This window comes from Monodon monoceros, unplaced genomic scaffold, assembly GCF_005190385.1.
Source record: "Monodon monoceros isolate NGI ecotype Baffin Bay Population unplaced genomic scaffold, NGI_Narwhal_1 Super_Scaffold_1, whole genome shotgun sequence".
NCBI lineage: Eukaryota > Metazoa > Chordata > Mammalia > Artiodactyla > Monodontidae > Monodon > Monodon monoceros.
Window position 1 is genome coordinate 26,651,084 of NW_021703765.1, and position 25,448 is coordinate 26,676,531.

General features: G+C 43.0%; 1 protein-coding gene across 4 annotated transcripts; it reads right to left on the reverse strand.

The window, feature by feature from the left end:
• Positions 1 to 735: 735 nt before the first annotated feature.
• Positions 736 to 25,112, reverse strand: SLC14A1 (solute carrier family 14 member 1 (Kidd blood group)). 4 transcript variants are annotated; one of them, XM_029230591.1, is made up of 10 exons: positions 24,951 to 25,112; positions 24,218 to 24,281; positions 18,491 to 18,647; positions 17,738 to 17,927; positions 15,063 to 15,191; positions 13,142 to 13,334; positions 10,080 to 10,227; positions 9,740 to 9,874; positions 5,024 to 5,073; positions 1,854 to 3,111 (listed from the first exon to the last, which is right to left on the reverse strand). In XM_029230591.1, exons 3-10 carry the CDS (start codon positions 18,624 to 18,626, stop codon positions 2,938 to 2,940), a joined length of 1,155 nt encoding a protein of 384 aa, XP_029086424.1. In that variant the 5' UTR covers positions 18,627 to 18,647; positions 24,218 to 24,281; positions 24,951 to 25,112; the 3' UTR covers positions 1,854 to 2,937. The 4 variants fall into 4 exon arrangements, with proteins under 4 accessions (XP_029086417.1, XP_029086424.1, XP_029086442.1 ...); XM_029230609.1 differs by lacking the exon at positions 24,951 to 25,112 and adding an exon at positions 24,532 to 24,547 and having other exon boundaries at positions 2,373 to 3,111; XM_029230584.1 differs by lacking the exons at positions 24,218 to 24,281; positions 24,951 to 25,112 and adding an exon at positions 21,805 to 22,158 and having other exon boundaries at positions 736 to 3,111.
• Positions 25,113 to 25,448: the final 336 nt, after the last annotated feature.

Below are 25,448 nucleotides of genomic sequence, written 5' to 3' on the forward strand. Positions count from 1 at the left end.
ATAGTGTCTGGAGTCTTTAGCAAAAAAGGCTCAAAACCTTCTCGCTGTTTTCTACCTCATACCAAAGGAGGCAGATCACTCTTGTAAAATTTATTATCTTGAAACGATAGGTGGGAGTGGTTTTGTTTTGACAGAGAGCACTCCAAGGGTCCAAGTCATTGTGGCTTCCTTTTGCTTCCTGTTTGGGCAGCTTTTTGAAACTGGTTGGACTAACTTTCCATTTTTAGTGTGTTTTCTTTCAAATATGCTAACCATGGGTTAAAGGAGGCAGAGACAAGCACTGGCCTTCACCCTCGGGGGATGACATTCTGAACAGTAGTTTGTCCTAGAACACTGACCCCTGAGGCAGGTCATGGCCCAGTGTCAGTCCTGATGGGTACCCAGGGCCTGTCTGGGAATGCATGGAAGCTGGCTCTCAGGATATTCTTCTCCAAGTGTTAGGAGAGTGCCCTGAACATCTGTAACTGTCCTCAGTAATGCATTTTAATTCTTGAGTGAGGAGACCAATGGATAGTTGAGGGGATAACCAAGGGGATGGGCTCATAAATCTGAAATTGAACAGGGTTTTCTCAACTACGCATCTGGTGTGACTATGAAGTATAAGAAAGGAATAAGGATTCTAGTACATTGAAATATAAGCAATACATACCTATGCGTGTGATTGTTAATGTACACAATGGCTATAAAAGGCATATATGACTTCTAAACAAAATTTACACAAAACTGAGTTGTACGTATAATTTATTCATATTCTTACATAGAAATTTGTCATACAGGCAATAGAAAAGAATATAAGCACTCCTTAGGAAAATCAATAAAATATTCACTAAAATTATTAGGATAATAGCAACAAAAATAGCTTGAGAAAATGAATACTATTTAAATTAGACAATGTACAAGGTTTTAAAATGTTCCTATTTACAAGTCTGTGTGAGCACGTGGGAAAAGGGCATATGGTCAGCCCGCTAGGGCTTCCCTGTGAACACGGACTTGGAGACACTGAGAGGCTCTGGTTCCCTCAAACTTGCCCCAGGGTCTCCAGTCCTGGTGATCTTTGGTCTGCTTGCATTTTTGTACCCCCCCCAACTCTTATTTTACAAATTCCCTAACAAGGGAGATTTCAGTTCCAGCACTGAAAATTTAGTTTTTCCACAGATATACATGACTCTATGACAGCTGCAAAGTCATGGTTTCAAAAGGCTTTGGTCACAAGGATTTTAAATTGGAACAGTGTTTCCCTGAGAAAATGAAGAAGTGAACTTTTCCCTAAAATATTTGTAAGTTTACTTCCCTTCTTCTGTTTGTTCATTCAGCAAACTGTATAGTTTGCACTGAGTACTTCAAACCCAAATAGAAAAACACCTTTAGGATTCCAGTGTCATTTTCCAATTCTCCAAAATTTCGGAGCTTCCCACCGCCGTCTTCAGCATGTTTGGTTATAGAATCTTTATAGGATTGATAACTTACACAAACAAAGCAAAACAGGAGACTCCTTCACCTGTATTTCTCTTTTTTTAAAAAATAAATTTATTTTATTTTTATTTATTTTTGGCTGCGTTGGGTCTTTAATGCTGCACGTGGGCTTTCTCTAGTTGCGGTCAGCGGGGGCTACTCTTCGTTTTAGTGCGTGGGCTTATTGCGGTGGCTTCTCTTGTTGTGGCGCGTGGGCTCTAGGTGTGCAGGCTTTAGTAGTTGTGGCACATGGGCTCAGTAGTTATGGTGCACAGGCTTAGTCGCTCCACGGCATGTGGGATCTTCCCAGGCCAATGCTTGAACCCGTGTCCCCTGCATTGGCAGGTGGATTCTTAACCACTGTGCCACCAGGGAAGCCCCCTACCTGTATTTCTTTTTGATGGTTCAAATACCATTGGTTTCTGAGTGAGAATATTGTAAGCGTGCAGAAAATAGTGATTTTTTTTAAAAGTAAGAATTAAACAACTTCTAAACACCCAGAAGCAATCTGGCATTAACCTTCAGTCTTTATAATATATAACATCCTTAAATGAATTGAAAATGTGACTTTAAAGGGCCCTTGGATGTTGATGATTTGGTATTCGATTCTCTGCTTTTGTGGCATTTACAAAATCAGTTTAGGTAGATTAAAGTAAAAATAGCTATGCTGAGTATTTTAGAAAAATGTAACTTTTTAATACCTAGGAACTGGTAAAGCCAGGAACTTCTCTTATTTTACCTCATTGAAAACAAATCTATCCTCCTAAAAAAAAGATAATAAACTACCTAAAAAATCCTTTGCAATATCCAAGAAAAGTGACAATACAGAATAATTTTGAAGGATGGGATCCCATTCTCCCTCCTGCAGCTCTGCCAGCCTGAAACAAACTGACTGTCTCCTGTAAGAGAATGTCACACACATGGGACAGCATGGAGGCGGTTCTGCTGAGGAGCTGGGGAAAGAGCTCAGTGACGGGCCCTGTGATGTTGACCACTGCTGTAATGTGTAACTTGCATTGATTTTAAATAAGCCAAATGGCTTATCTGAGAATTCTGGGTTGACTTTGATTTTGTGACTCTGAATTCCATTCACTTAAGGCTTAGCTGGTTTATAGAGGTTAATTTTTTAATACTGTTAACATCATGTGCAACCAAGCACCAAGAATATCAATAATTAGCTTTGGTCTTACTTCCTCTTTCTGGTGGACCACTCTGACTTTGTAAATACAGTACAGTCTCAGTGCCAATGCCCCACTGGGGTTTAAAATTCCATAGCCAGAGCACATCACCTTGATGTGTCTTGTCACTTGTTTGGGCATGTTTTGGAGTCTGAAAGAAAAATACAAAATGAGAAAAAGAACAGATCACCAATGACTTAGTATGAAATTTGTTAGTAGTAAAAACAACAGTTTTGAGACCCTCGAAGTCAACTGGGGTAGTTAGTCAGAAATGACTTGTGACCATGGCTGTGGATGGGGGTTGCATTCACAAAGGGCTTTCAACCATCCTTTTCTTGGCTTGTAGGTAGAAGATGCGGTTTTCTTCAGGATAAGTGACTTTACTGAGGGGCATCTTATAGATGTTGGGGTTCTTCGTGGTCAGCAGGAGGAACAGTAGTGTCGCCAAACAGAAGGGCCAGGTACAAGACGGCAATCCGACCTGGAGCAAAAGAGACAAGTCACACATTCCTTTGAGATCCTGTCGGAGGATCTCAAAGGAACCATGCTTCACTCCACTGTCATTCAGCTCAGGGGATGACTTGCTGGGGGCACTGCTCTGGACTCTGCTTGTCCCTGTGGAGACTGAGCCTAAGATCTCAGGGCATTCTGCAGCTGAAACGTCAGCATGCATTCCTTAGTGTTGATGTATGTCTTTCCCTCCCTCTCATGCAGTCAGACTTCCTACACTGGATGTGCAAACATGACACCTTGCTCCCAGAGATGACACTTCGCCAGCCACCAATGGCTCCTGACCACTCATCAGGTCCAAAAAGCCACTTTTGATTAGTTCAGCCCTCTCTCCCCTTGACCTCTACCCAGACTAGGTCTTGGACTCTACTTGCTTTACTTCTTTTTGTTCCATCTCTCAAAAAGACTGTAAGCTCCTTGATGGTAGCTCTTCCTTCTGTGCATCCATGGCAACTCACACAATTCTGAGCACATACCATGTACTTGGTTAGGTTTGGCCTTATACATGGACCCCCATGGTATGATGGTACACAAACCTGACTTCACATCACATCTGGAAGAGTTTAAAAAAACACAGATGCCTAGGCATCATACAAGATCTACTCTACCAGAAATGCCAAGGGACAGGGCCTGAGGATCTGCATTTTTCAAAATCTCCCTAGCTGACTCTGTTTCGCAGCCTGTCCAATTCTGGCCCACAGGCCAAGGTCTGTGAACCTTTGTTGGGATGTGAAGGGCCCCACAAGCTCTAAGGCATCCCATCATGCCTGTAACAGGGCTTTGACATTCCACCATAAAGATACTGTGTCTCCAGAAGGACCCTCCCAGGTAAGCTCTCGAAGCTGCTGTTGAGAGGGCTAGATGCTGTCCTAACCCAGTGGCAGCCATGACCACATCTACATGGATAGAGTTATCATGAACCGGCCCTGCGTCATCTGCAGTGGTCAGTGAGGAAGAGCACTGAGAGGTGGGGGACCCCAGAATACTCTGGGGATACTGGGCTCCTCAGGGGAGGGGAAGGACAAAGTCAAAGGAAGGAGAGAGTAGCAGGAGGCTCTTAATGGGCAACCATTTTGGCTACTAAATAATTCAGCCAGGGACTTCTCTGGTGGTGCAGATGGTTAAGTCCATCTGCCAGTGCAGGGGACATAGGTTTGAGTCCTGGTCCGGGAAGATCCCACATGCTGTGGAGCAACTAAGCCGGTGCACCATAACTATGGAGCCTGTGCTCTAGAGCCCACGAGCCACAACTACTGAAGCCTGTGCACCTAGACCCCGTGCTCCGCAACAAGAGAAGCCATCACAATGAGAAGCCTGCACGCTGCAACTAGAGAAAGCCCGCACACAGCAATGAAGACCCAATGCAGCCAAAAAAAAAAAAAAAATTCAGCCAGGACATGGGTCTAAAAAAGTCTTACTGATGACTGACTGGGGATTACAAAAAGATAAGGGGTATGAAAAACTGTTGGCTTAATTAAAAAAAAATCTGGGTCTTTAACCAACTATCCTTTTCCTCCCTTTTCTGATTTATCAACTAATACATAGTCCCAGTTTTCTGTTTAAGTGAAAGATATTCTAAAGTCAACTTCTTGACACTCAGAGTTAAAGTATGAACTTGATAATATATTATACACCCTAAATTTCACTCCTTTAAATCAAACAATCTGATATTTTTAGCAAGCCTGGTGATTGTAGTTTGGACTAAGGTTTACTGTGATGCTGGAGGGTAAGTGAGGACAGGTGGGTCTGGCAGATGGAAAGTAGTGGCTATCTGTCATGGATCCTGACCCGGGATGCCGCGAAAGTGGACTTCAGGAGGGCTTCCATATCGTTGAAAACTGATCGATCACACTGATGAGAAAATGAGATTAAAGCAAACTCACCACAGCCATCAGGTTGGACATGCTGGCTCCAACGTAGGCAGTGAACAGGGCTACAAAAAAAACAAAAAAAGGAAAGAAGAATGCTTGGTAGGTGCACTTTTCATTACAGGAAAGACTGCCTTTAGGTATAAATCCCTGGAATGTAAACTTGTGCGTTTCACCAGCAAGCCCAGCATCCTGGTTACAAGTATGAGCTTAGAGTCAGCGGCTCTGGGTTCAAATCCAGACTCCACCCCGTAGGAGCTTGGTGCCGCCTCTCGAAGTCCCATTTCCTCACCTGTACAAGGAGGTAATAGGAATCTCTCTCTCACGGGTTGGTGTGAGTGTGAAGAAGATAATGCTTGGGCTTAGCACACAGTAAGTACTCAATAAAGGTAGCTTTTCTGTGGTACTATTTTGTTGCTATTATTGATAACACTTAAGGAAAAGGTCTTCCATGGTAAATAAACTTCCCCATTATTTTATCCAAGCATAATAATTAAAATTAAACTTATGTTCCTTGAGACAGCATACAATCTCATGGCATCTGGGATTCTCAGATCAATGGTTAGAATTCACAGTTCCAAAAATCATAGTGTATATATATATATATATATATATATATGTAGTAACTCAGAAATTGGCAGAAACTGAACACAGACCTGGGATTCCTCCCCATAATAACATCTTCTCAAATACCATTAAGGTTGGCATACAGGTCAATGAATTAATTAACATCCTGTTTTTATTTACTTTGAGCACAAATTAGAGTAGGTAATTTGAGTTATATGTATGACTTTCAATGTAGAACAACAAAATCAAAGATCTCAACTAGCTAACTCAATTCCTGGCCCCAAGGGGGCTCGCGGAAGCCTTTAGGTTTCACAGAGGCGGCCTGAAGAATAACCTTCTTATGATGGCCACATGGTCACTTGGGCCAGCAGCACTCAGTGTTAGACACGTTCACCATCTGATCCTCAAGTCCATCGAGAAATCACATCTGCTACTCTGGGGAGCTGGGCAGCGGTGGTGGGAGGGACCTTATGATCCTCCTTTACTTTACTATAGACTTCCATCCTTTTATCAATATTTTATATTTTTATCCTGATAGTTTTTGTTCAACAGTATACCTAATTCTTTCACATCTGAATTGTCTCATGCTAATGGGAAAGGCTCATCTTTGGAAATGATCTGGGCTTCAAATCCCAGTTCTGCAATTTTGTTTGCTGTGCAACAAATCACTGAACTAGGAATCTAGTTTCATCGTCTGTAAAAAGGCAACTTGAAGAGGTTTTTTACAGGGAGCTAGTGAATCTCAAATGAAATCATGTATTTTTCACAAACAGCAGCTATAACTCATCTCTGTCACCATGGGTTGGAAGTACTGCTCTGAGGAGAAGGGTTAGAAGATTTTCTCTTTTCCCCCCATTTAGTTCATTCATTCATTCACTCATTCAAGAAATATTCACTGGCCATTGGCTAAGTAGAGGGGACACTCTGTCCCTTCTCTCCTGAGTACCAGCTTTTCTATGACACTCCCTTGAGCACGTGAGACCTTATTTCTCTCCTAGAAGTGCAATAGCTTAATACCTATTAACGTACTTTTGGTGCTCGAGTCTCATATTGTAATGCTCTTTCAATTCCCTGTTGCTTTTCTTTCTATAGGAAGAGTATCAGATTGTCTAAAAGTTGCTGCCCATTACTTAAGACTAGCTGGGTTGGGCTGGGAAAGCCTTATATTAGAGGTGAAGTTCTGTACACCATGGTTTGGAGGTGATGACCCTGACAGCGTTCTGAGTAGCTGAGGGAGAGAAAAGGCCCTTGAGTGTGGAAGGGAGGACTGGATCCTAGTTCTTCATAGACAACGTCCCTCCCCACAGACCACCATGTGTGAGTCCTACTATGATAACCCAACCTGTAAGAAGAGATACAAAATGTGTTTACAGTTTGCACTGATAAAATAACAAAATTGAGGAGTTCCCTGGCCATGCAGTTTCTGGCTTAGGGACACAGGGAAGGCAGCTTTACCAGGCTTTATCGGTGACTCCGAAGTCCTCTTTCCGATAAAGCCATAGGAGCTAATAAAAGAGCACCTCTGTGATAAATGCCTGCTATTTATTTACCTTGGCTGACAAGGTTTATCTTTTGTTTGGCAGTATCGGGGTGATATGGGCAAGCATAAACTTGCTGTGCGATTTTACAGTGAGATTTGCTTTTTAAGAGGGACTAGAGGTCTGTCTCAAAACTTTATGTCCAAAGATGAAAAAGACAGTGCCCAGTGTGGATGAAACAGGCACTCTCATATACTGTCAGTGGCAGGGGAAATTGGTACAGCCTTTGTGGGGTGCATTTGGCATCTATTGAAATTAAAATAGGCAGAGCTGGGATTTGGGCACCAGGGAGGGTCTGGGCTCTTAACTAATTCAATATACTGACTTAACCAGTATGCTCTACTAATAATGAAAATCTGATCTATCCAAAGGAAGGGAGATGTGATAGGCAGAATAAAGGCCCCCAAAGACATCCATGTCCTGATTCCCAGAACTTGTGAATATGTTATCTTACATGGCAAAAGAGACTTGGCAGTTGTGATTAAGTTAAAGGTCTTGAGATGGAGGTTTATCCTGGATTAGCCAGGTTGACCCAATGTGATCACAGGGTCCTTATAAGAAGGAGGCAAGAAAGTTCTGTCTAGGGAGTAGGATGGAGTGTTTTCATTCTCTGCTTTATACTCTTCTGTATTGATTGAATTTTTGTTTGTTTTGTTTGGTAGAATAGGCCTGTACAACTATAGAAGCATATAAAGAAAATAATGATGATATCACAGCTTTGGGAAACACACATCTGTAAACATCTTTGGCTTTTCCTTTCCCATAGTCTGTGAAGAGACCTTCACAGACCTTATCAACAACACCCGTGACCAAGACAGTTTCTGCTTATCTTTAAGGATGTGCTCAGACTGTCCCTATGCTGGCCCAGACCATGCTTTCTACCAACTGGAATTCCTCCTCTTACTTTTTAGGACTTACAGAAAAGCCACCCTTTCTAGGAGGTGCTTTTTGGTGATTCTGAACTATAATGTTCCCCCAGGGACTCACTCTGCACTGTAGGTGTTTCCTAGCTCTGCATCTTGTGGTCTCTGTGGGCTTCTCTCTCTTACTCACCTGGCTTCTGTTTTCTGTACAGAAAACCATCTGGGATCTAAAGCTTCTGAACCTCTAGCTCTTCCTAGTACTGTCTGGGTTGTACCATGAGTGTTTAATACATATTTGCTGCTACTGCCAATACAGAAAAAATAAAGGTTTGAAACCTCAAACCAACCTCAGAATAAAAAGTCTAACCCAGGTGAGCTCAGGAGGCCACATAATCTGTTTCTACCCTTCTCCTTTGCCCTAAGCTTTAAACAAGTATGGAAAAATGAGCAAAAATTTTGACAGGACTATTAGATGAAATAGTTATGTAACTATAAAGAAATTGACAAAATGACATGTGAATGGCAACACCACAGCAACCTGAGTTTTGTTAATCTTCCTAGAGCATCAGACAATCAAAATTGGATTAGGCCTTAGAAATCTTTGGTTCCATCCCATGTCCTGCCCAATGCAGGAACTCACTCTAAATCCTGCCTGACATGTAGCCCACCACTTTAATAATGGCTGGATTGATTAATCTGGTGATAAAATGACTCTAGACAAATGTTTCCATGAGATTACAAAAGTTTCTGCATGTTCCAATATCCCTCCACCCCTTTGTCCCCAAGGAAGTGTCATTTCCTTCATTCTAGCACATTATCTTACACACTTTTATTTGTGTTGAATTAGGGATGCCAGAAGCTATAAGTGAATAAGCTCCCCTTCCAATGGCCAGAGAAATCCATGGTAGCTTTTCATATCCAAAGCACTTGAGGTCTGTTTTCACCTAAGTGCCTGAATGGTACTAAAGGGAAGGAGAGTAGTGTAGTGGACGTAACTCTGGAAGTTGTTAGCAAATGTGGATTCTGGACTTATATTTACCCCTAATGGATGCCTTTCCGTGTGTCACTTTCTCTCTCTGCCCTTATGTAGAACCCCAACAGTAAAATGAGAAGGATGGAGTGGAGATCTCCAGAACCCTTTCTAGCTCCCATAGGCTGAGTCTGGCTAGAAAACAGAGGTTAGAAAGGATTAATACAGCAGTTCTCAAAATGTGGTCCCCAGAGCTACAGCATCAGCACCACCTGGCACCTTGTTAAAAATGCAAACTCCTCCCCCTACCTCTAACAATGAGTCAGGGACTGGGGGTGAGACCCAGCAATCTGGGTTTTAACAAGGCTTCCAGTTGATTCTGATGTTTGCTCCATTTTTGAGAACAGCTGGATTAAGGTGATTCTCTAAGGGCCCTTTAATACCACCTGATTCACCAGGAGAACCGACTCTATGCTTAGCTTGTTTCCTTTTAGTTTCTTGGGTCAAACAATTAGTATGAAGAACATAGGACAAGTCAAGTTTCTATCCCTCAACATACACATATTGTAAAATGGTTCTCTCATCTTCAAAATGAGTAATGAGGTAGACAGAGCAGACCCAAGCCCTCCCAGAGAGGGGAGGCCAGTTGCCCTGGTCCCATCCTCAGCAGGTAGCAGGGGGCTCAAACTAGAACTCCTGCTCTAGTTTCTCACACAGTCCTTTCTGACTGTTTGTCCTTGATGTTGATCCCATAATCATAAGCAACCATGCCCCAGATGCACAGGATACTCACCGCAGGCAAGAGCCAGGAGGTGGGTTTGCCAGGTGAGCGCCATGAACATTCCTCCAATTGCAATGCAGGTTAGAGAGCTGTTGAAACCCCAGAGTCCAACGTAGATGTTCTCAAATGGAGCTGAAAGACTGAGTCCTATTAGGCAAGACGGGAGGAGTCAGAACTTCGGACTAAATGCAGGATGCTCTGGAAGGAGTCTTGGGGTGGGGAAGTCATCCGAGAACTCCCACTGGTCCCTTGGAAGCAGACCTTCAAGAAAGGTCTGGGGTATAGAAGATGCCTGAGACAATGGATGGAGCAGAGGAGGCGCTCAGTATCTGGTAACGAGTCTTACACTCACCTGCTGCCATCCCCAGCAACGACCCGATCGCAGCATGTAGGCACATGAGTGGGGAGGAGAGGAAGATGGCGCCTAGGAAGATGCCCCCTGTCCACGGATTATCACAGCCATATATCTGACCAACACCCACAGGCAGGGACTTCAGTAACTGCAGAAACAATTTAGAAAATGCGGTCATTAAAACTACTGTACAGAAACTCATAGGGCACCCACAAACAAATGCGATGTCATTTTAGATTTAGCGTATCTTATCTTTCAAGATCAGTGCTACTAATTTTTAAAATTCTCTCTCTCTATGGAAAAATCTCAGTCATTCTTCTGCTTTATCCCCAGAGATACACCAGCCCTTCCCTGCTGCGTGCTGAGCATGCCTTTCCCAGACCCTTCACTCACTGGCTCTACTGCTTGCACTGTCACCTGGCTTTGGTCACTGATAAGCTCCCAGTGCTGTGTCACTGCTCCTCACTGATCCTGTGAGGATCGGCCATGCCTCCCAGTGAGGATGGCAGGGACCACAGCTCACATTTCTATTGCTTTCAACTCTCCATCACTTCTGAGGCCAATAAATCAATGCATCTCTATGGTCAATAGAAGTATTATTACTCCCATGTAATTTAGTTATTAGTGCTAAGGCCAGAGACCCAAAGTCGGGTTATCTTATCCACAACTCCGAAGCAATTATTGGCAGGTTCATGAGTCAGGACCATATTTACACTTCTGTTGTTAATGAGAACATGTGTTAGTTAATTAATTTTACTTTATTTTTTGTTTTTTAAAATTTATATTTATTTATTTACTTTTTATGTTTTTTATTAGTTTTTATTAAAATTTTTTTAAATTAAAAATTCTTTTTATTTTTCATTTTTAGAGAGCTTGTATTAATTTAAACCAAGATATCCTTAGCTTATTCCAGTTATCAACAACTGCCAGTCCTCAGAACACAAAAATCCATGTAAATATCACAATTCTAGCTTTCTGGCTGAGTTCTGAACTCAGGTAATGTGTTCACGGAGTGGCAGTTCCTAGGAACAAGGTACAGGGTTTGATTCAAGCTAACAAATGATAATTCCTTATAACAACACTTCTGGTAGGGCTAGGATAGGCATAATTAATTGTGTTGGTTCTGTTTCGACCAAGGCTATCACTGAAAGGGGCTCTCCCTACCTCCCACCTCACTCCTTCCACCTTTTGGCAAGGACCTTTGGGAGGCAGTGACTCTGATGCAGGGAGGCCAGCTTTGGCACAAGGAAGTGTCCGCTTCTTCCATGAATTAGGCTGGATCCAATGCTGGTTTCTGATGCTAGTCTGGTCCTTGCCCAGGGCACAGGATCATACTGTGAGTTTGATTCTAACCTAAGATGGGCCTAACTTCTTCCAGCCCATGCTGGATCTTCACATCTACACAGGATCATTTCCTGTTTCTTCTAGACCAGGGAACTTGACACAGGCAGACTGTGTGGTCTTTTATCACAGAACTGGACAGCAGAACTATCCCTCAGGTATCCCTCCCCAGGGAAATGGGGATTTGATGAGATGGGAAATAAGTATGCTGATGTTGGAGAGGTAGTTCAGAGTGAGGAGAAGGACAAGACACCCCTTCCCCATGTCAGCACTGTCCACTAGCACTTTCTGTGGTGATGGCATATTCTGTATCTGTGCTGTCCAATACGTGCAGTTATTGAGCACCTGAAATGTGGCTAGTGAGGCTAAAGAACTAAATTTTAACTTTTATTTAATGTTAATTAACTTTACATTTAAATTAAAATAGCTACTGTATTAGATAGGGCAGTTTTAGGTAGTTAAACTAATGCTATTTTTTCATGGGCAGTTCTGATAAATTTTTAATTTTCCTTCTGAGTTATTTCCAAATGCTCCCATTCATTTTCTGGGCAAGAAGCTAAAGAAAAGGCTACTTGAACTCCTCACATGTTTTGACTGCTCAGCAAAGAGGACAGCAAAAGGTATTTTATAACCTGATAGCGGAAAAATCAGTCTCTTGCACCCTAAAAAAGGTAAGGTTGGTTTTCTTCTGATTTCAAGTGTTTTCTTTTTCTTTTTTTAAATAATCAAGAAACCTTAAACAGATTTATTAAATAAACACTAATACAAAGAGCTGGAATTTGATTTGGGTTAACCAGGCTTTTAAAAATAGTGCTCTCTCTATGCACAACTGTGATGAAATACACAGCATACATCCTAGGATAGTGGTTCTCAAACTCTGGCCCACGTCACTATTATTTGGGAAGCTTGTTAATACAGGCTCCTAGGCTCCACCCCGATGATTATGATTTAGGGAGTCGAGATGGAGCTTGTACTAGTATTTAAAAACAGTGATTCTTATGCCTCCAAAGCCTGAGAAATCTGAATTACTGTACGTATTCCATGAGATCCACCATAAGAAAAAGCAGAATAGAGAGCTTCTGCAACAGGATCTAACAGTAAGCAGCCAGTTCTTTTGATTGGAGGAGGTAGGTCAGGGACGACTTAACACCAGGCTGGAGGCCCCTGCCTCAAGGGCTGGCCTCCATCATACCCCACAAATAAGGGCCAAGTTTGAAATAGAGTGTCTAAATTTCAGTGGAGATATATTCTGGAGTTAGCACTGCAGATTTTAGGAAAAGAGGAAGAAAAATTAGCTTTGACCAAATAGTCATTTAAAAAACCCCTTAGAGCCCAAAGCTTTGGAGTAGAACAAATAAGCATTTAGACGGCAAGAGGAAGGCATTAAAGGACTTCCTGGTGGTCCAGTGGTTAAGACTCTGCTCTCCCAATGCAGGCGGCCTGGGTTTGATCCCTGGTAAGGGAACTAGACGCCTCATGCGGCAACGAAGATCCCGCGTGCGGCAACTAAGACCTGGCGCGGCCAAATACGTATTTTAAAAAAAATTCTTAAAAAAAAAGAGGAAGGTGGCAAGGTCCCCCCAGTGCTGAGTCTCTATAAACTTCTGATGCCCATGAATAATTAACCAGGAGGACACGGGGTATCTTCCAGAGCCAGTGGTGGGGGTGGGGTTGGGGCGAGGGGTTGGAGGGTGGGGGTGTAAGAAGATAGTGTATCTTACCTGCAGGGCACTGAGGTCAGACCAGGTGACATTGGGAACTGAGGTTACAGGTGTGAACAATTTGCTTGGGAAAAATGGATTGTAGTGTCCCGTGGCAGAAAGGTACATTGACAACGCCATGTTGAAGGGCAGAGTGAAGACAGGGAGGTCCCATTTGCAGAACACGGAGTTCAACGCACTTGAGAAAACTGGACTAAAAACAACAACAGAACAGACTGGAAGAATATGCATGTGAAACCTTCCAAACTCCCAATGCCCTGGAATGGAAGCCAGGCTGACAAACTGAATCTCTATACTATGGAGGGGCTTTGTTTCATTGGCAAATTTGTCCCTAAAGAGTGTTGCCAAACTTTTCACAGAAAAAAAAAACAAAAATAAAAACAAACCCAAACCCAAACACACCTGGAATAAATCCTGTCATAGAATAATTCTTACATACAGTCAAAAATAAACTCTCAGCTTATTTGGCTTGCGGAAAATTATGCTCTGGGTTTGCTCACAGTGAGTTATAAATCTAGGTTTTAAAAATATTTTTGAAGTATTTAAGACATCTGAAAAGAATATTGTCTAAACAGTTAAAGCCCCTTCTGTAACCTACTTGATCATATGCACCTCCCTCCCCACCAGAGGCAAACTTGATCTTGAACTTGTATACCATCTCCACGAGTCTTAGTATATTTAGTCTTGAAAAAGAAAAACAATGGTCCCAGGAAGGATGCAGGTGGTGTGGACTGGAGGAAAGAGATCTTAAACTCAGGAGGGCAGAGTTTTAAGTCCTTGAGCAGTTGAACTGTGTGGCTGAGGGCAGGGAGGTACTTTCAGTTCCCTCATCTGTAAACTGGGAGATTGGATTATATGGTCTCTGGGCCCATTTTGTTCCCTCACTTGTTGATCCAATCAAGGAGCCATCACTTTAAGGTCAGAATCCCAGGTTTCCCGAATTGGGGGAGAGGGTGAGTGACCATGTGCAGGTGATGCCTCTTGCCCTTGAGCCTTATCTTCAGAATAGGTGGGAAGTCCCTCCTGAGCAGGTTGGCCGTGCCGGCAGGTTCTCCTCCACACATCTGTGCTGCAGCCAGGGTGGGCACGCTGTCCATAGTGGGCTACACGTATCATTTGTGTGGATACTAATATTTTATACTCTGAATATACCATGGTAAGAAGGAAATGTTTGTTTTTGAAAAAGAAAAAAAGGATTTAAGACAGTGTCAACATAGAAACTAGTTTGAAGGATTTAGGGTTAAAAAAGGAATCGAATTCAGTAAAGAATTATTTTGAAGGGGACAGGCACAGGGGTTCTCAGTGAAGTCCCTGGATCAGCCACAACAGCATCATCTGGGAAGTTGTTAGAGATGCAGATTCTGAGGCCCTGCCCCAGATGGACTGAATCAGGAAGCCTGGGGGAGGGAGCAGCAGTCCATGTTTTAACAGGCCTTGCAGGTGAGGCCGATAGTGTGCATGTTTGAGGACCACTGATGTGGGGAGTGGTTCTCAACTTTGGTTGTACTTTAGAACCTCCTGGGAGCCTTCAAACTCCCAATGCCCTGGAAATACCCCAGACCAATTACATCAGAATCTTGTTGGGGGGGGTGGCTGTGAGGTGTGTGTGGAGGCCACACGCATCGGTGTGTTTGAATGTTTCCAATAGACATATCCTGAATCTAAATTTAAAAATATATTTTTCTAAAGATTGTGTTATATACATAACATAAAATTTACCATTTAAACCATTTTAAAGCATTCAGTTTAGCGGCATTAAGTACATTCACATTGTTATACAACTATTACCGCCATCCATTCACAAAACATTTTTCATTTTCCAAAACAGAAACTCTATACTCCCTAAATAATAACTTCCCCCATTGCCTTCTCCCCCTATACATTTTTCAAAAAGGCATTTCGAAAACCAGGTACAACTTACCAAGTCATGGACATAGCAGATACAGGGAATAATAGCCACCAGAAATAGTTTCCCTTGTCTGAAAAGACAGCCATGAGGATTCCCACCAGGGTGGCATTGTAGCCCTGGAGCCCTGCTGCAATGGCGGACCTGTGGGCAAAAAGCACAGCTTGGACAGCTTCCAGGAGGATGTTGGCTGGACGTGCACATAAATGACACTTGTAACTTCCAGATAATATTTACATTTGAAAATGAGATTATATTTAGGATTTTATTGCAAAGTCTGTAGAAGCCAAATACTAATAAAAGCATGAAAAATTAAAATATACATGGATAAAATGCAAATGTGTACATAGAGCAACCCCTATAGAGGTGTCATAGCTAAAGATAGAATTCCAGCATCTAGGGGAGGAAAGGGAAATCAGCAATCCAACATATTCTGCTTCCTTTTACCCTTTTGTTCCAAAAGTTATTATTTCTTTTAAGTCATTAGGACCTCTGACTTGAATAGAGCTTTGATGTGAAACTGTTTCCTAAGTCTGATTTTCTTGGTGAGAGATGTAAGATTCTTAAAATGTAAATTTACTTCCATGGTGTCTTTGATCTTATAAACACAGATCTTCCAACTTAGCATATATTTTCATCTTCCTGTGCTTCCATTTTGTTGTCTCCAGATATACATTTCCAAGTTATTGCAAAGAAAAACAATTACTTTTACTTGGCAAATTACTCCATTTAATTATGTGCATATTTAGCACCTAATTATTTCTTGGGTCCTTTTTGCTTCCCAGCATTTAACCTCACTTCTAAATGTTGTCCTGGGTAAGTTTCTACTCCTGGCCAAAATGGTTCCCATTTCATATTTGGGGACAAGAAGCTCCAAGTGGGAAATGGAATGATTTCTATAGAATAAGCCCCGGGGCTCTGAGAATTGGCACCCTGAAGGTACCCAGCATTCAAGGATGAAGTCTGTAGGAGTCATGGGTTTGCAGATGGTGAAGTGGGTGGGTGAGGTTGAACACAGGGCCTGAGGGGGAGGTGATGTAGCAATGAGCCACGCTACAGGGCAGTACAGGATGGTGTGAAAGCTTCTCCCCGCCTGTTTGTCACTGGAGCAGGAGGCACCAGTTCAACCGCAGGGTGATATTCATCTGGGCAAGAGTATTAGAGGTGAGACTCCATGCTCAAAAGCCCTTTGTCTCCCTTAAATAATCCTTCAGGATATGTGGCAGGTGATGCAACTTGTATTGGTTTAACCCAGGAAATGATAATTGAGGCCATACCTGAGGGCAGTGGGGAGCTATGCAAGGCTTGTCCTCTCAGCAACTGACTTTCGGATTGAAGGCTTGAGTTTGATCAACAAAAAATTAACTGCAATGCCTACATGTTGTGGAATGCCACAGTTTCATCAACAGGAAGATGTGTATTCACTTAAAGCAGAATTACCTTTTTCATGTGCCCTTTAGGACCGAGGAGAGTAAAAGAGATCTGAGAACTAACCCATGTAAATATGGCTGGTCTTTTAAACCATTGATCCCCAACGTTTTTGGCACCAGGGACTGGTTTCATGGAAGGCACTTTTTCCACGGACTGGGTTGTGGGGGGGAATGGTTCAGGCGATGGGGAGTGGCAGACGAAGCTTTGCTTGCTAGCCCGCCACCCACCTCCTGCTGTGTGGTCCAGTTCCTAACAGGGGGTGTTGGGGACCCCTGTCTTAAACCATACTTGATAAGGACAATAGGTCAACTTCTACTGGGGCAAAACAATGAAGAAGATTTGATATGATACAATCCTGGACCACACCTCCAAACTGGACAGACTGTTTCTTGATGTGCGTTAGAACAGAATTTGACCTAAGGTACAAAATCACCCTCCATAGAGAACAAGTCAGGCTCCTTGGACCTGACGGGAAAGTGGAGCATTTTCGGACTCTCTCCCCAAGAAGCCCCTTAGGCAGTTTACAGTAAGTGTTACAGGAGCTTAGCTGATAATGACAATCCACTGGGGATGATGCATGGATCCTGGCCACCTAGAAGACCAGCAGCCTCCCTGAAGGAACTGGTCAGGCAGGAGCCGTCTCCTCCCATGGTAGGAGTCAGCTCATCAATTCTTCAGTGGCGGATGGTTTATAAAGTACACGCTATGTTTAGCCTAACACATAGTTCAGAAGACACACTAACATTACGTAAGTCAGAACTTGCTTACTTGGAATTTATGTCAGTTTGTCTCTCTGGAAGCTGAGCTAATCTTTGCACTGTCCATGAAGAATGAATTTACTAAGCTAAGCATGGAAATAAGATATAATGGGATTAGTGGGATTTTTAAGCCACTAAAACTTTTCCTGAACCCATATTCATTTTTTGTAAATAAACAAAATGCTGATGATAAATAATTGATCAATCATTAAAGCAGATCCCTTTGGACCCTACCCTGGGAATTACTTATAGCTTTGTTCTGGTTACTGTGTAGTGCCAGGAGCATCTGGCATCATTCAGACTGGCCGCTTATTCAGGTACCACGAATAAGAGGATATAAATGATTTCCTGACCTCTGACTAAAGGCACATATAAAGCATTCTGTGCAATAAAGGTTGTTTCTCCTGGGGAGGGTGGGGCTTTATCACTGTTGCCCAGAGTAACTGGTTGGCTCCTGTGTTCTAAGAAGCAAGAAGCGGAGGCTTGGAGGGACGCGCCTACCTGTCCTGACCGAGTAACAGGGCTGTCAGGGTGGAGACCACAGTTGCCACACAGCCACTGAGCGCCCACCAGGGGTTCTGGACCAGGAGTCCCACCAGAATCAGGATTCCGCTGATGGGGTTGCTGACAAACACCACTTGGGATATGCCCCGAAGGACCCAGTCGATGAACTGGAGCGCCTGGGGTTTGTCTGGAAGAGATGAGATGGGCAGAGCTAAGGAAACAGCGAGGCAAATGGGGCTCCTTCCCAAGTCCAGGGCCCACCCTGAGCAAAATCCCCTCTCATGAAGGTGAAGCTAATTTTTGATATTCCTTGAAGCTTTTTCTCTGAACCCTTTCCCCTTAGTGACCTTCAGATCTCTGAAAGCAACCAGTTTCTTTCCTCTCAATCCAACTGCCCCTACTAGAATCTCAGTTCCAGAAAGCATCGAATGAACTTATTTACTATGCTTAGAGGTTCAGATTCATACACCAAAGGAATGAATTACCAATAGTAAAATTTCACTTTTTAAGTACCGAAATTATAAGGAGGAACCAGGTGCCTTCCTCTGATATCAACTGGACTGCGGCCCTGACCACTATCTCCATTAAAAAAAATTTGAAGAAGTTTGCTGGTTATAAGATAAAAAGTTAAAAAAAGGGAGAGGAAAGAGATAGATAGAAGGTAAGGGAGTATAACTAAAGATATGACTAGAAGAACCAGCAAACCATTTCCCCCAAAGCCACTGCTCCAAGGGGTGGAAGCGTAAATACCTTTAAGCCAGTTGGCTAATTCTTTCATATCACCAGTTATGTAGCCAAGTGCCTTGGGGAGGCATCTTCTCTTGCGAACTGGTGGACCCTGATTTCCACCCTGGTCCAGTTTAACCACAGTGGGGCTGTCCTCCATGGATAGCTCTTCCTCTGGCTCCTTAAGGAAAGAACAGAGCTCATAAGCATCCTGTGCAGAACACTTCGGACTGGCCAGTGTGGGACCTGGTCACAGTAGCCACAGAGGATGAGTTTAAAGGCACTTTCTCTGGACCATGACATCCCATGGAACTAAGAAAACACCATTTTCCTCTTGAAATGTTGTCACGGAGATTATTACCAAGACCCAAACCCCATACTACTTTTGTCATCACTGTTTTCAATGCCACCACGAAAAAAGGTTGTGGTCTTTAATTTCATAAGGTTCAGTTTCTAGCTCAACAAATATTTATTGAGCACCTATATCCTACACTCAAAGAGCTCAGTCTAGTGGGAAAGACTGAAAAATAGTTAATTTCAATGTAAGGGGTCAGATAATGATATAGAAATAGCTAAGATAAGTACTTAAGCTTCTTGCTGCCAATGAAAGGAGCCAGATGTCAGGTTACAGACCAATCAGCTACTTTCCAAGACAAGCAGCCATTTTAAATTAAATTTTTATTTTACAAAAAAGAGTTTTGTTTTTAAAAGTTTGAAAGAGAAGAAATGTTTACAAAACAGTGTGTGTGTGTTAACACAGCCTAAGAAAACCGCCTCTTACTCACTCTCCAAGTCAAAGATTGCTTGACTATGTCGTCACATCAGGCAACTGCCTCAGATATTCTTTATTTTTGGAATTTGTTATTTAAATGTTTAAAGACTGGAAAAATAATATTCCACAAAGGTGTAGAAAATGGGAAAGGTGGAGGCAGACCAAGCTGTTGAAAACCAAAGAATTACAATTTAAGAATTGTATGCTGTGGGGCTTCCCTGGTGGTGCAGTGGTTGAGAGTCCACCTGCCGATGCAGGGCACACGGGTTCATGCCCCGGTCCGGGAAGATCCCACATGCCACAGAGCGGCTGGGCCCGTGAGCTATGGCCGCTGAGCCTGTGCGTCCGGAGCCTGTGCTCCACAACGGGAAAGGCCACAACAGTGAGAGGCCCGCGTACCGCAAAAAAAAAAAAAAAAAAAGAATTGTATGCTATAAGAATGTACAGGGCATACTTACAGTAAGCATGCCTCGGGGAAATACTAACAGTATAACCGTGACTGGTGCTCACTGTGAGACTCTTCACTTCTCATGATAATTGTTAATAGGACTAAGCACCAGCATCAACAGAAATATGGTACCCTGTAGACAAAAATGGTTTTATGGTGCCGATGGTAGATATAAAAGAATACCAATGATGTCGTCCCAGAAACAGGCAAAGGGAGAAAGACAATGGCAAAACTACCTTGAGTTTGCAAGGAAGCAAGGAGCACAGCCAGGCCAGTGTGAAGCAGGGGAACGCCAAAACCATCAGACCCCAGAAGGCACAAGTGTGGAATGTGGAAGCCACAGGCACGTAAGACATGACCAAGGAAATACCCCAAACTCGTGCAGTTAAACCAGCTCGTCTTCTCTCTGTGGCCAGGCTGTGAATAAGGGGTTCTCGTGGCTATTTTTGGTCCTATCGTTGTTCCATTTACCATAGCCAACAAATGGCTATTAACAGATAATAAAAGTTATGGCTTTCTAAATTTTTATTTTTTCCAATCCAGATTTTAGTTTTGGCTTCTATTAATCCCAGTACAGAAATCAATGTAACATTTTTTATTGAGTCACAATTTCACTTCAATTGTATTATTTCATTGCCCAACTAACCATTCTGCTTTTGAACAATGGCCAACCATTCCAGAAAGCAGAAGCTGTTCATGCAATGCATTCTAGACCAGGGTCATTTTGTCTTGGCAAAATAGTGATAGAAACCAGCATTTGTGAGACTTCCCAATGAACATTTGCATTAAGAAATTCTTAAACTGAAAACTGCTGGAGGTCAGGAACCAAAACTAAGTCTATATGGAACTCAGCTGGCCCCAAAGTTAAACAAGGAAAACTGTTTGAATTATTAAGCAATTGTGAAAAATTGGATTTTATTTCATAATCTAAGTGATGACTATCATTTATTTTTATTTATCTCCCTCTTTAAACATCATAACTGAAAATATTGCTTGGAAGGCCCTTTCCTCAGCTACAGTGACCCCATTCTCAAAGCCACGCATCTTATGAGAGGCATCAGGCTCCAGTCCAGGCAATGACAAGAAATTGCCTTGAGTTGCTGTGACTGAGTAGATCTGGCCCTACAGAGGCAGCACCGAATGAAAACATTAAAGTGGACATTTTCCATCAAGTACAGAAACAGGTATATGGGTTATTCCAGGGTGAACAAATTCATGTTCTCAAAATTTCCAGCATTTATTTATTTATTTTAGAGGGTTTTAAATACATCATCACCTCAGAGATTTTAGAGATAACAAATATGAAACCTGATATTCTAACTGGCTAGACATGACTGAGAACCTGACTGGCCAGAGTTCCCTGCCTAGCCACCCGAAGTTGGATAAAGATTGAATCATTTATCTGAATCCACAGCCCAACGTATAGAAGGCTTGCTGCGCTTTGTCTTTCCAGTATCCACATATTGGGGTAGGTTGTGTGGTTGCCATGTCCTAGAGAGAGGGGTCTTCTCATGAGTTGAGCAGACAGTTGCTGCTGTGGACGAACCCCCCAGGAACCACTTATTCTGAAATCCTGAATACTCTGGAGCCCTGGGAACCCTGACTACTTGCTCCAGAACTTAGGCATGAGAATTGGTTAAGAGAAACCAGTAACTTAAAGGTTGTGGTTCACCCTAGAATTTTATCATGCTAGACTGTTTGCATTTCTTTAGGGAACTTTAAGAATCCACACATCCTAATTGGAAAGGCAATGCAAGGTGATAAAGCAGGAACTTAAACTGATGCTCAAGCTTCTCAAATCTAAGTAGGTCATTAAATTTCAACTAAAAAGACAGGACCAGAAAATAAAAGGAAAAAACTCTATAAAATAGGAGGAGCATAAGTTAAAAATCCCAGACTACTTTTTCCTCGCTTTTCCAAGGTTGTCAAAACTCTGCAGCACAAAGGTCCAGCATCCAACCCCAAATGAGTGTCTTGTGACTTTCTTGACCAAGACCCCTGTGCATCTGGCTCAGCCCAAGCTGCACTGCTCAGCAGAGCATGAGGACCCACTTCCCAGGCTCTGTTCAGAAAAGACACAGCAGAGTCACAGAGAGAAGCTGCACAAAGGTAGCATACCTGTTCTGGTGGCCCATGGGCCAGGGCCAAGCTTAGCCAGAGGAAGCCTCTACGTGCTGCCTCACCAGCTTTTTTTCCAAAAGGGTCCCTCCAAAGAGGACCAGGAGGGGCGTCACCAGTGGCGCCAATCAAAGACCGTCCATTCATCCTTCCTTTCTTTCCATACATGACAAAGGGCAAAAATAGATGAATCAGCAGGATTCGTGCCCTGGCTGTGGTGCGAAATGCAAGGTAGAGAGAGGCAGGAGCTCTCCCAGGGAGTTCCTGGGGAGAGGAGATCTTAACAGAGAAGGCCAACTTCTCCATAAACAAGAGCTCCATCAGCAAAGAGAGACCATGAGCTGACTGCAGACATTGAATGTTCATTTTACTTCACTTAGAACAAAAGAAAAATATGGCAAATCATCCTGCACAGAGACCTATGCATAGATTTTGTTCTGCTGCGTTTCTCCACTATCAGGAAGCTGACAGATCTGAAGCCTGTTCCAGAAGGAGGGGTGGGCTCAGGCTCTGAAACACTTCAGGCAAACTGTTAGGGCTCCATCTTGGGGGTCAAAGCCAATGCCAAAATTTCCCTCAGCCTTGATCTTTACAAATGTGAGAAGGAGAAGGCCTAGTATGGGTTCTATTTTCTGTGATAAGATGCTAGCCACACTTTGTATGCATAGCAAAAGCCCAGTCTAAGAAACTGCTAAATGACATTTTTCCCCCCTTGTATCTGAATAGGAATTGTTAAAAATTGGACATCGCCTTGTTTATAAGAAACAATTCTTAGTTGAATTCAACAAGTGTGGCAACTTTTTGTTTCCTTTTTTTTTTTTTTTATTAAAAAAAAAACTTCCATCACATCCAAGGATAGTATTCTTCCTTCAGAGGTCCCAGGAAAGTCGTATGTGTGGTATTTCTTTATTTTTTTTCTTCCTCTTTTATTTAATTTTTACTTTCTTCTACTGGCTTGGTTTGAAATCTGAAAATTTACACTCTACTAGAGTGACTCAGAAAAATCCACAACCGTGGAAAATATTACTGACATTTCTTAGGAAAAAACTGTGTATGTGTATGTTTATCCATGGTTAAACAATCTGGCAAATACCTGACCAGGGGGTTGCATTATGTATATTTTTGTTTGATAAAGAACAACATGCAGAAACCCAACTGTAGGGCACTCATACACAATTTTAAAAAAAAGAAAGAATGAATGAAATAAAAAGGAGAGAAAGAGGGCTTCGCTGGTGGCACAGTGGTTGAGAGTCCGCCTGCCGATGCAGGGGACGCGGGTTCGTGCCCTGGTCCGGGAAGATCCCACATGCCGCGGAGCGGCTGGGCCCGTGAGCCATGGCCGCTGAGCCTGCGCGTCCGGAGCCTGTGCTCCGCAATGGGAGAGGCCACAACAGTGAGAGGCCTGCGTACTGCAAAACAAAAAAAACAAAAACAAAACAAACAAAAAAAAAAAAAAAAAAAAAAAAAGGAGAGAAAGAGACAGGTAGGACTGTCACATTCCCGTTTTACATTTCCCCACCACCAAAATCACCACGTCTTGGAGAATGACATCCTTGAGCTCAACAACGATATTTTCTTAGCCAAGAGAGAGAGAGAAAAAGTTGAGAGAGCATATAATTTGAGGCTTCATTTTATAGAAGGGAAAACTGGGGTCCAGAGTGGGGACCATCCACGTTCACTCAGCAGGGTCAGCCTTATGGAATAGGTAAGCTCTGGTGGCTCTTTGTCTTCCGGGCTGGAGCCACACACATTGATGCCCCCAAGATTCTATTCAAGTCAACACACAGTGAAGGAGCAGCTTCTGAATGCCGGGATGCAAGGGGCGTTAGGGCTCAGTGACACAGTAGACACAGCCTGTCTTCGTGGCCTCCCTGACATAACCCTGGGGAAGGAGTGTTGAACAGCAGCAAAGGGCTCTGCTACGCCTGGTTTCACCCCATGCCCTTGCCCGAAGCAGTGACTCTTCTGACAAACATCTCACCGTGCCTCAAAGTAAGCCTCACTCTCCTGCATCGCTGACATATCTACAACAAGGCCTATATGTGCTGAAGGTAACATCCCAAGAATGTTCTGGAAGCTGCACCCGATGAGCTTACAGCAGGAGTTAGAAAGCACTTTTCATAGCCCAGATCACTAGTGCAACAAAGCAGTACTCATCATTCTGAAATATCAAGATTTCAGCTCAACTACATTCCTTGTTTTATTACAGGAAGTACAGCTCATTCTATTGTCAACATACATTAGAAATTTGTACAATTAGAGAGCCCTGAAAGTTGTTAATTTTCTATGCCTCAAATATCACTTTTAAAAATAATACAAAGTTTTGGATAGAGATATAGAAGAAAGCATATAAAGATTCATGCTTTATCACACATAAGAGAATTTTCAGCATTGACATTTATCTGATACTTACAGTAATCTTTATTTTAGGTAGTTTTTGATTCTAAGCGGTGGGAGGTGCTCAGGTTTCTCTAAAGCTGTAATCAGAAACAAAGAAAATGCTGTCAGCTATCCTGCCTCCTGATTAAAACACTTCTCTCCTCAGAACACACTCCCCTAGAAGCCTTGAGGTCTGAATTCCACATCAGAAAGGGTAGCTGCAAAGAAGCTGCCAAATTTGTGCCTGTAGTGGGACTGACTCGTTCTCCCAATGGGTGTTCCAGCACCCTCCCTCCAGCACGACAGCACATAAAACCATAGTTGGAAAGGGCCATTCCCAGTACCCACTTTTTTTTTTTGAGTCGGATTGATACATCTCCAATTTTACTTATTTCAAAAACACAGCCTGAAACTCCTATAGAGTGTCGGTGAGCTGAGTCCTTTAGCACCTCAAGTGGACTCCTTGCTGAAACCCTCTTCCACACGAACTCCGGTGGAAGAAATCATGCTGTAGTTTGATCCACCTGCTGTAGAAACCATGAACCAAGACGCTGCTTGCAAGCATCCAGGAGGAAGCCCATGGTTTGGGTAAATGGCTTTCTAGTATACCAGAACTCTGTCTTTGCTGCTTTTACTCAGTTCCAATCATCTGAACATATTTCTCCATTAAAAAAAGAAAAGCGAAAAAGAGCAAAAATTAGAGAGGTCTAAGAAGACAACCCCCCGACAAGGAACAGTTAGAAATGAACAGAGATGAGAGTACTCACACTGCAGCTGGCTTCCTGGGCAGAAGGCACTGGCTGATAAAGCCCTGCTGGGCTCTATTAAAAGGGAGGTGCTTAGGAGGAGGGTGCTGGGGGAGGCACCCAGCACTTTGATACTCAGAACCCACTCTGCATATCTGTGCTTCTTTTTTTCTCCTCCCACTTCAGGCACCAGGGCCAAAGTACTGCCGAGCAACTGGCCCCCTGTCCCGTGCCTTCTGTCTGTCTGTCTCTGTTCTTGATTGGGTGCCAGCAGCTCTGCCATCGTTTCTGCGGGCTCCCAGGTCTTTGTCCAGCAGCAATCCTGCTCAAGCTCATTGTTGTCTTCCCGGTGCTGTTTCCTCTACCCTGAGATATTCTGGGGAAGATTTGTAACTGAAAAGGATCAACAAGTGTCTCTTAAACTAAAAACTGAGAGACACGTTGCTACACAGTAGACTCTGGAGCTAAGTATCGGCTCCTGGGGTGGAATGTTCTCTCAGACTTGACGTGGCTTCTGCA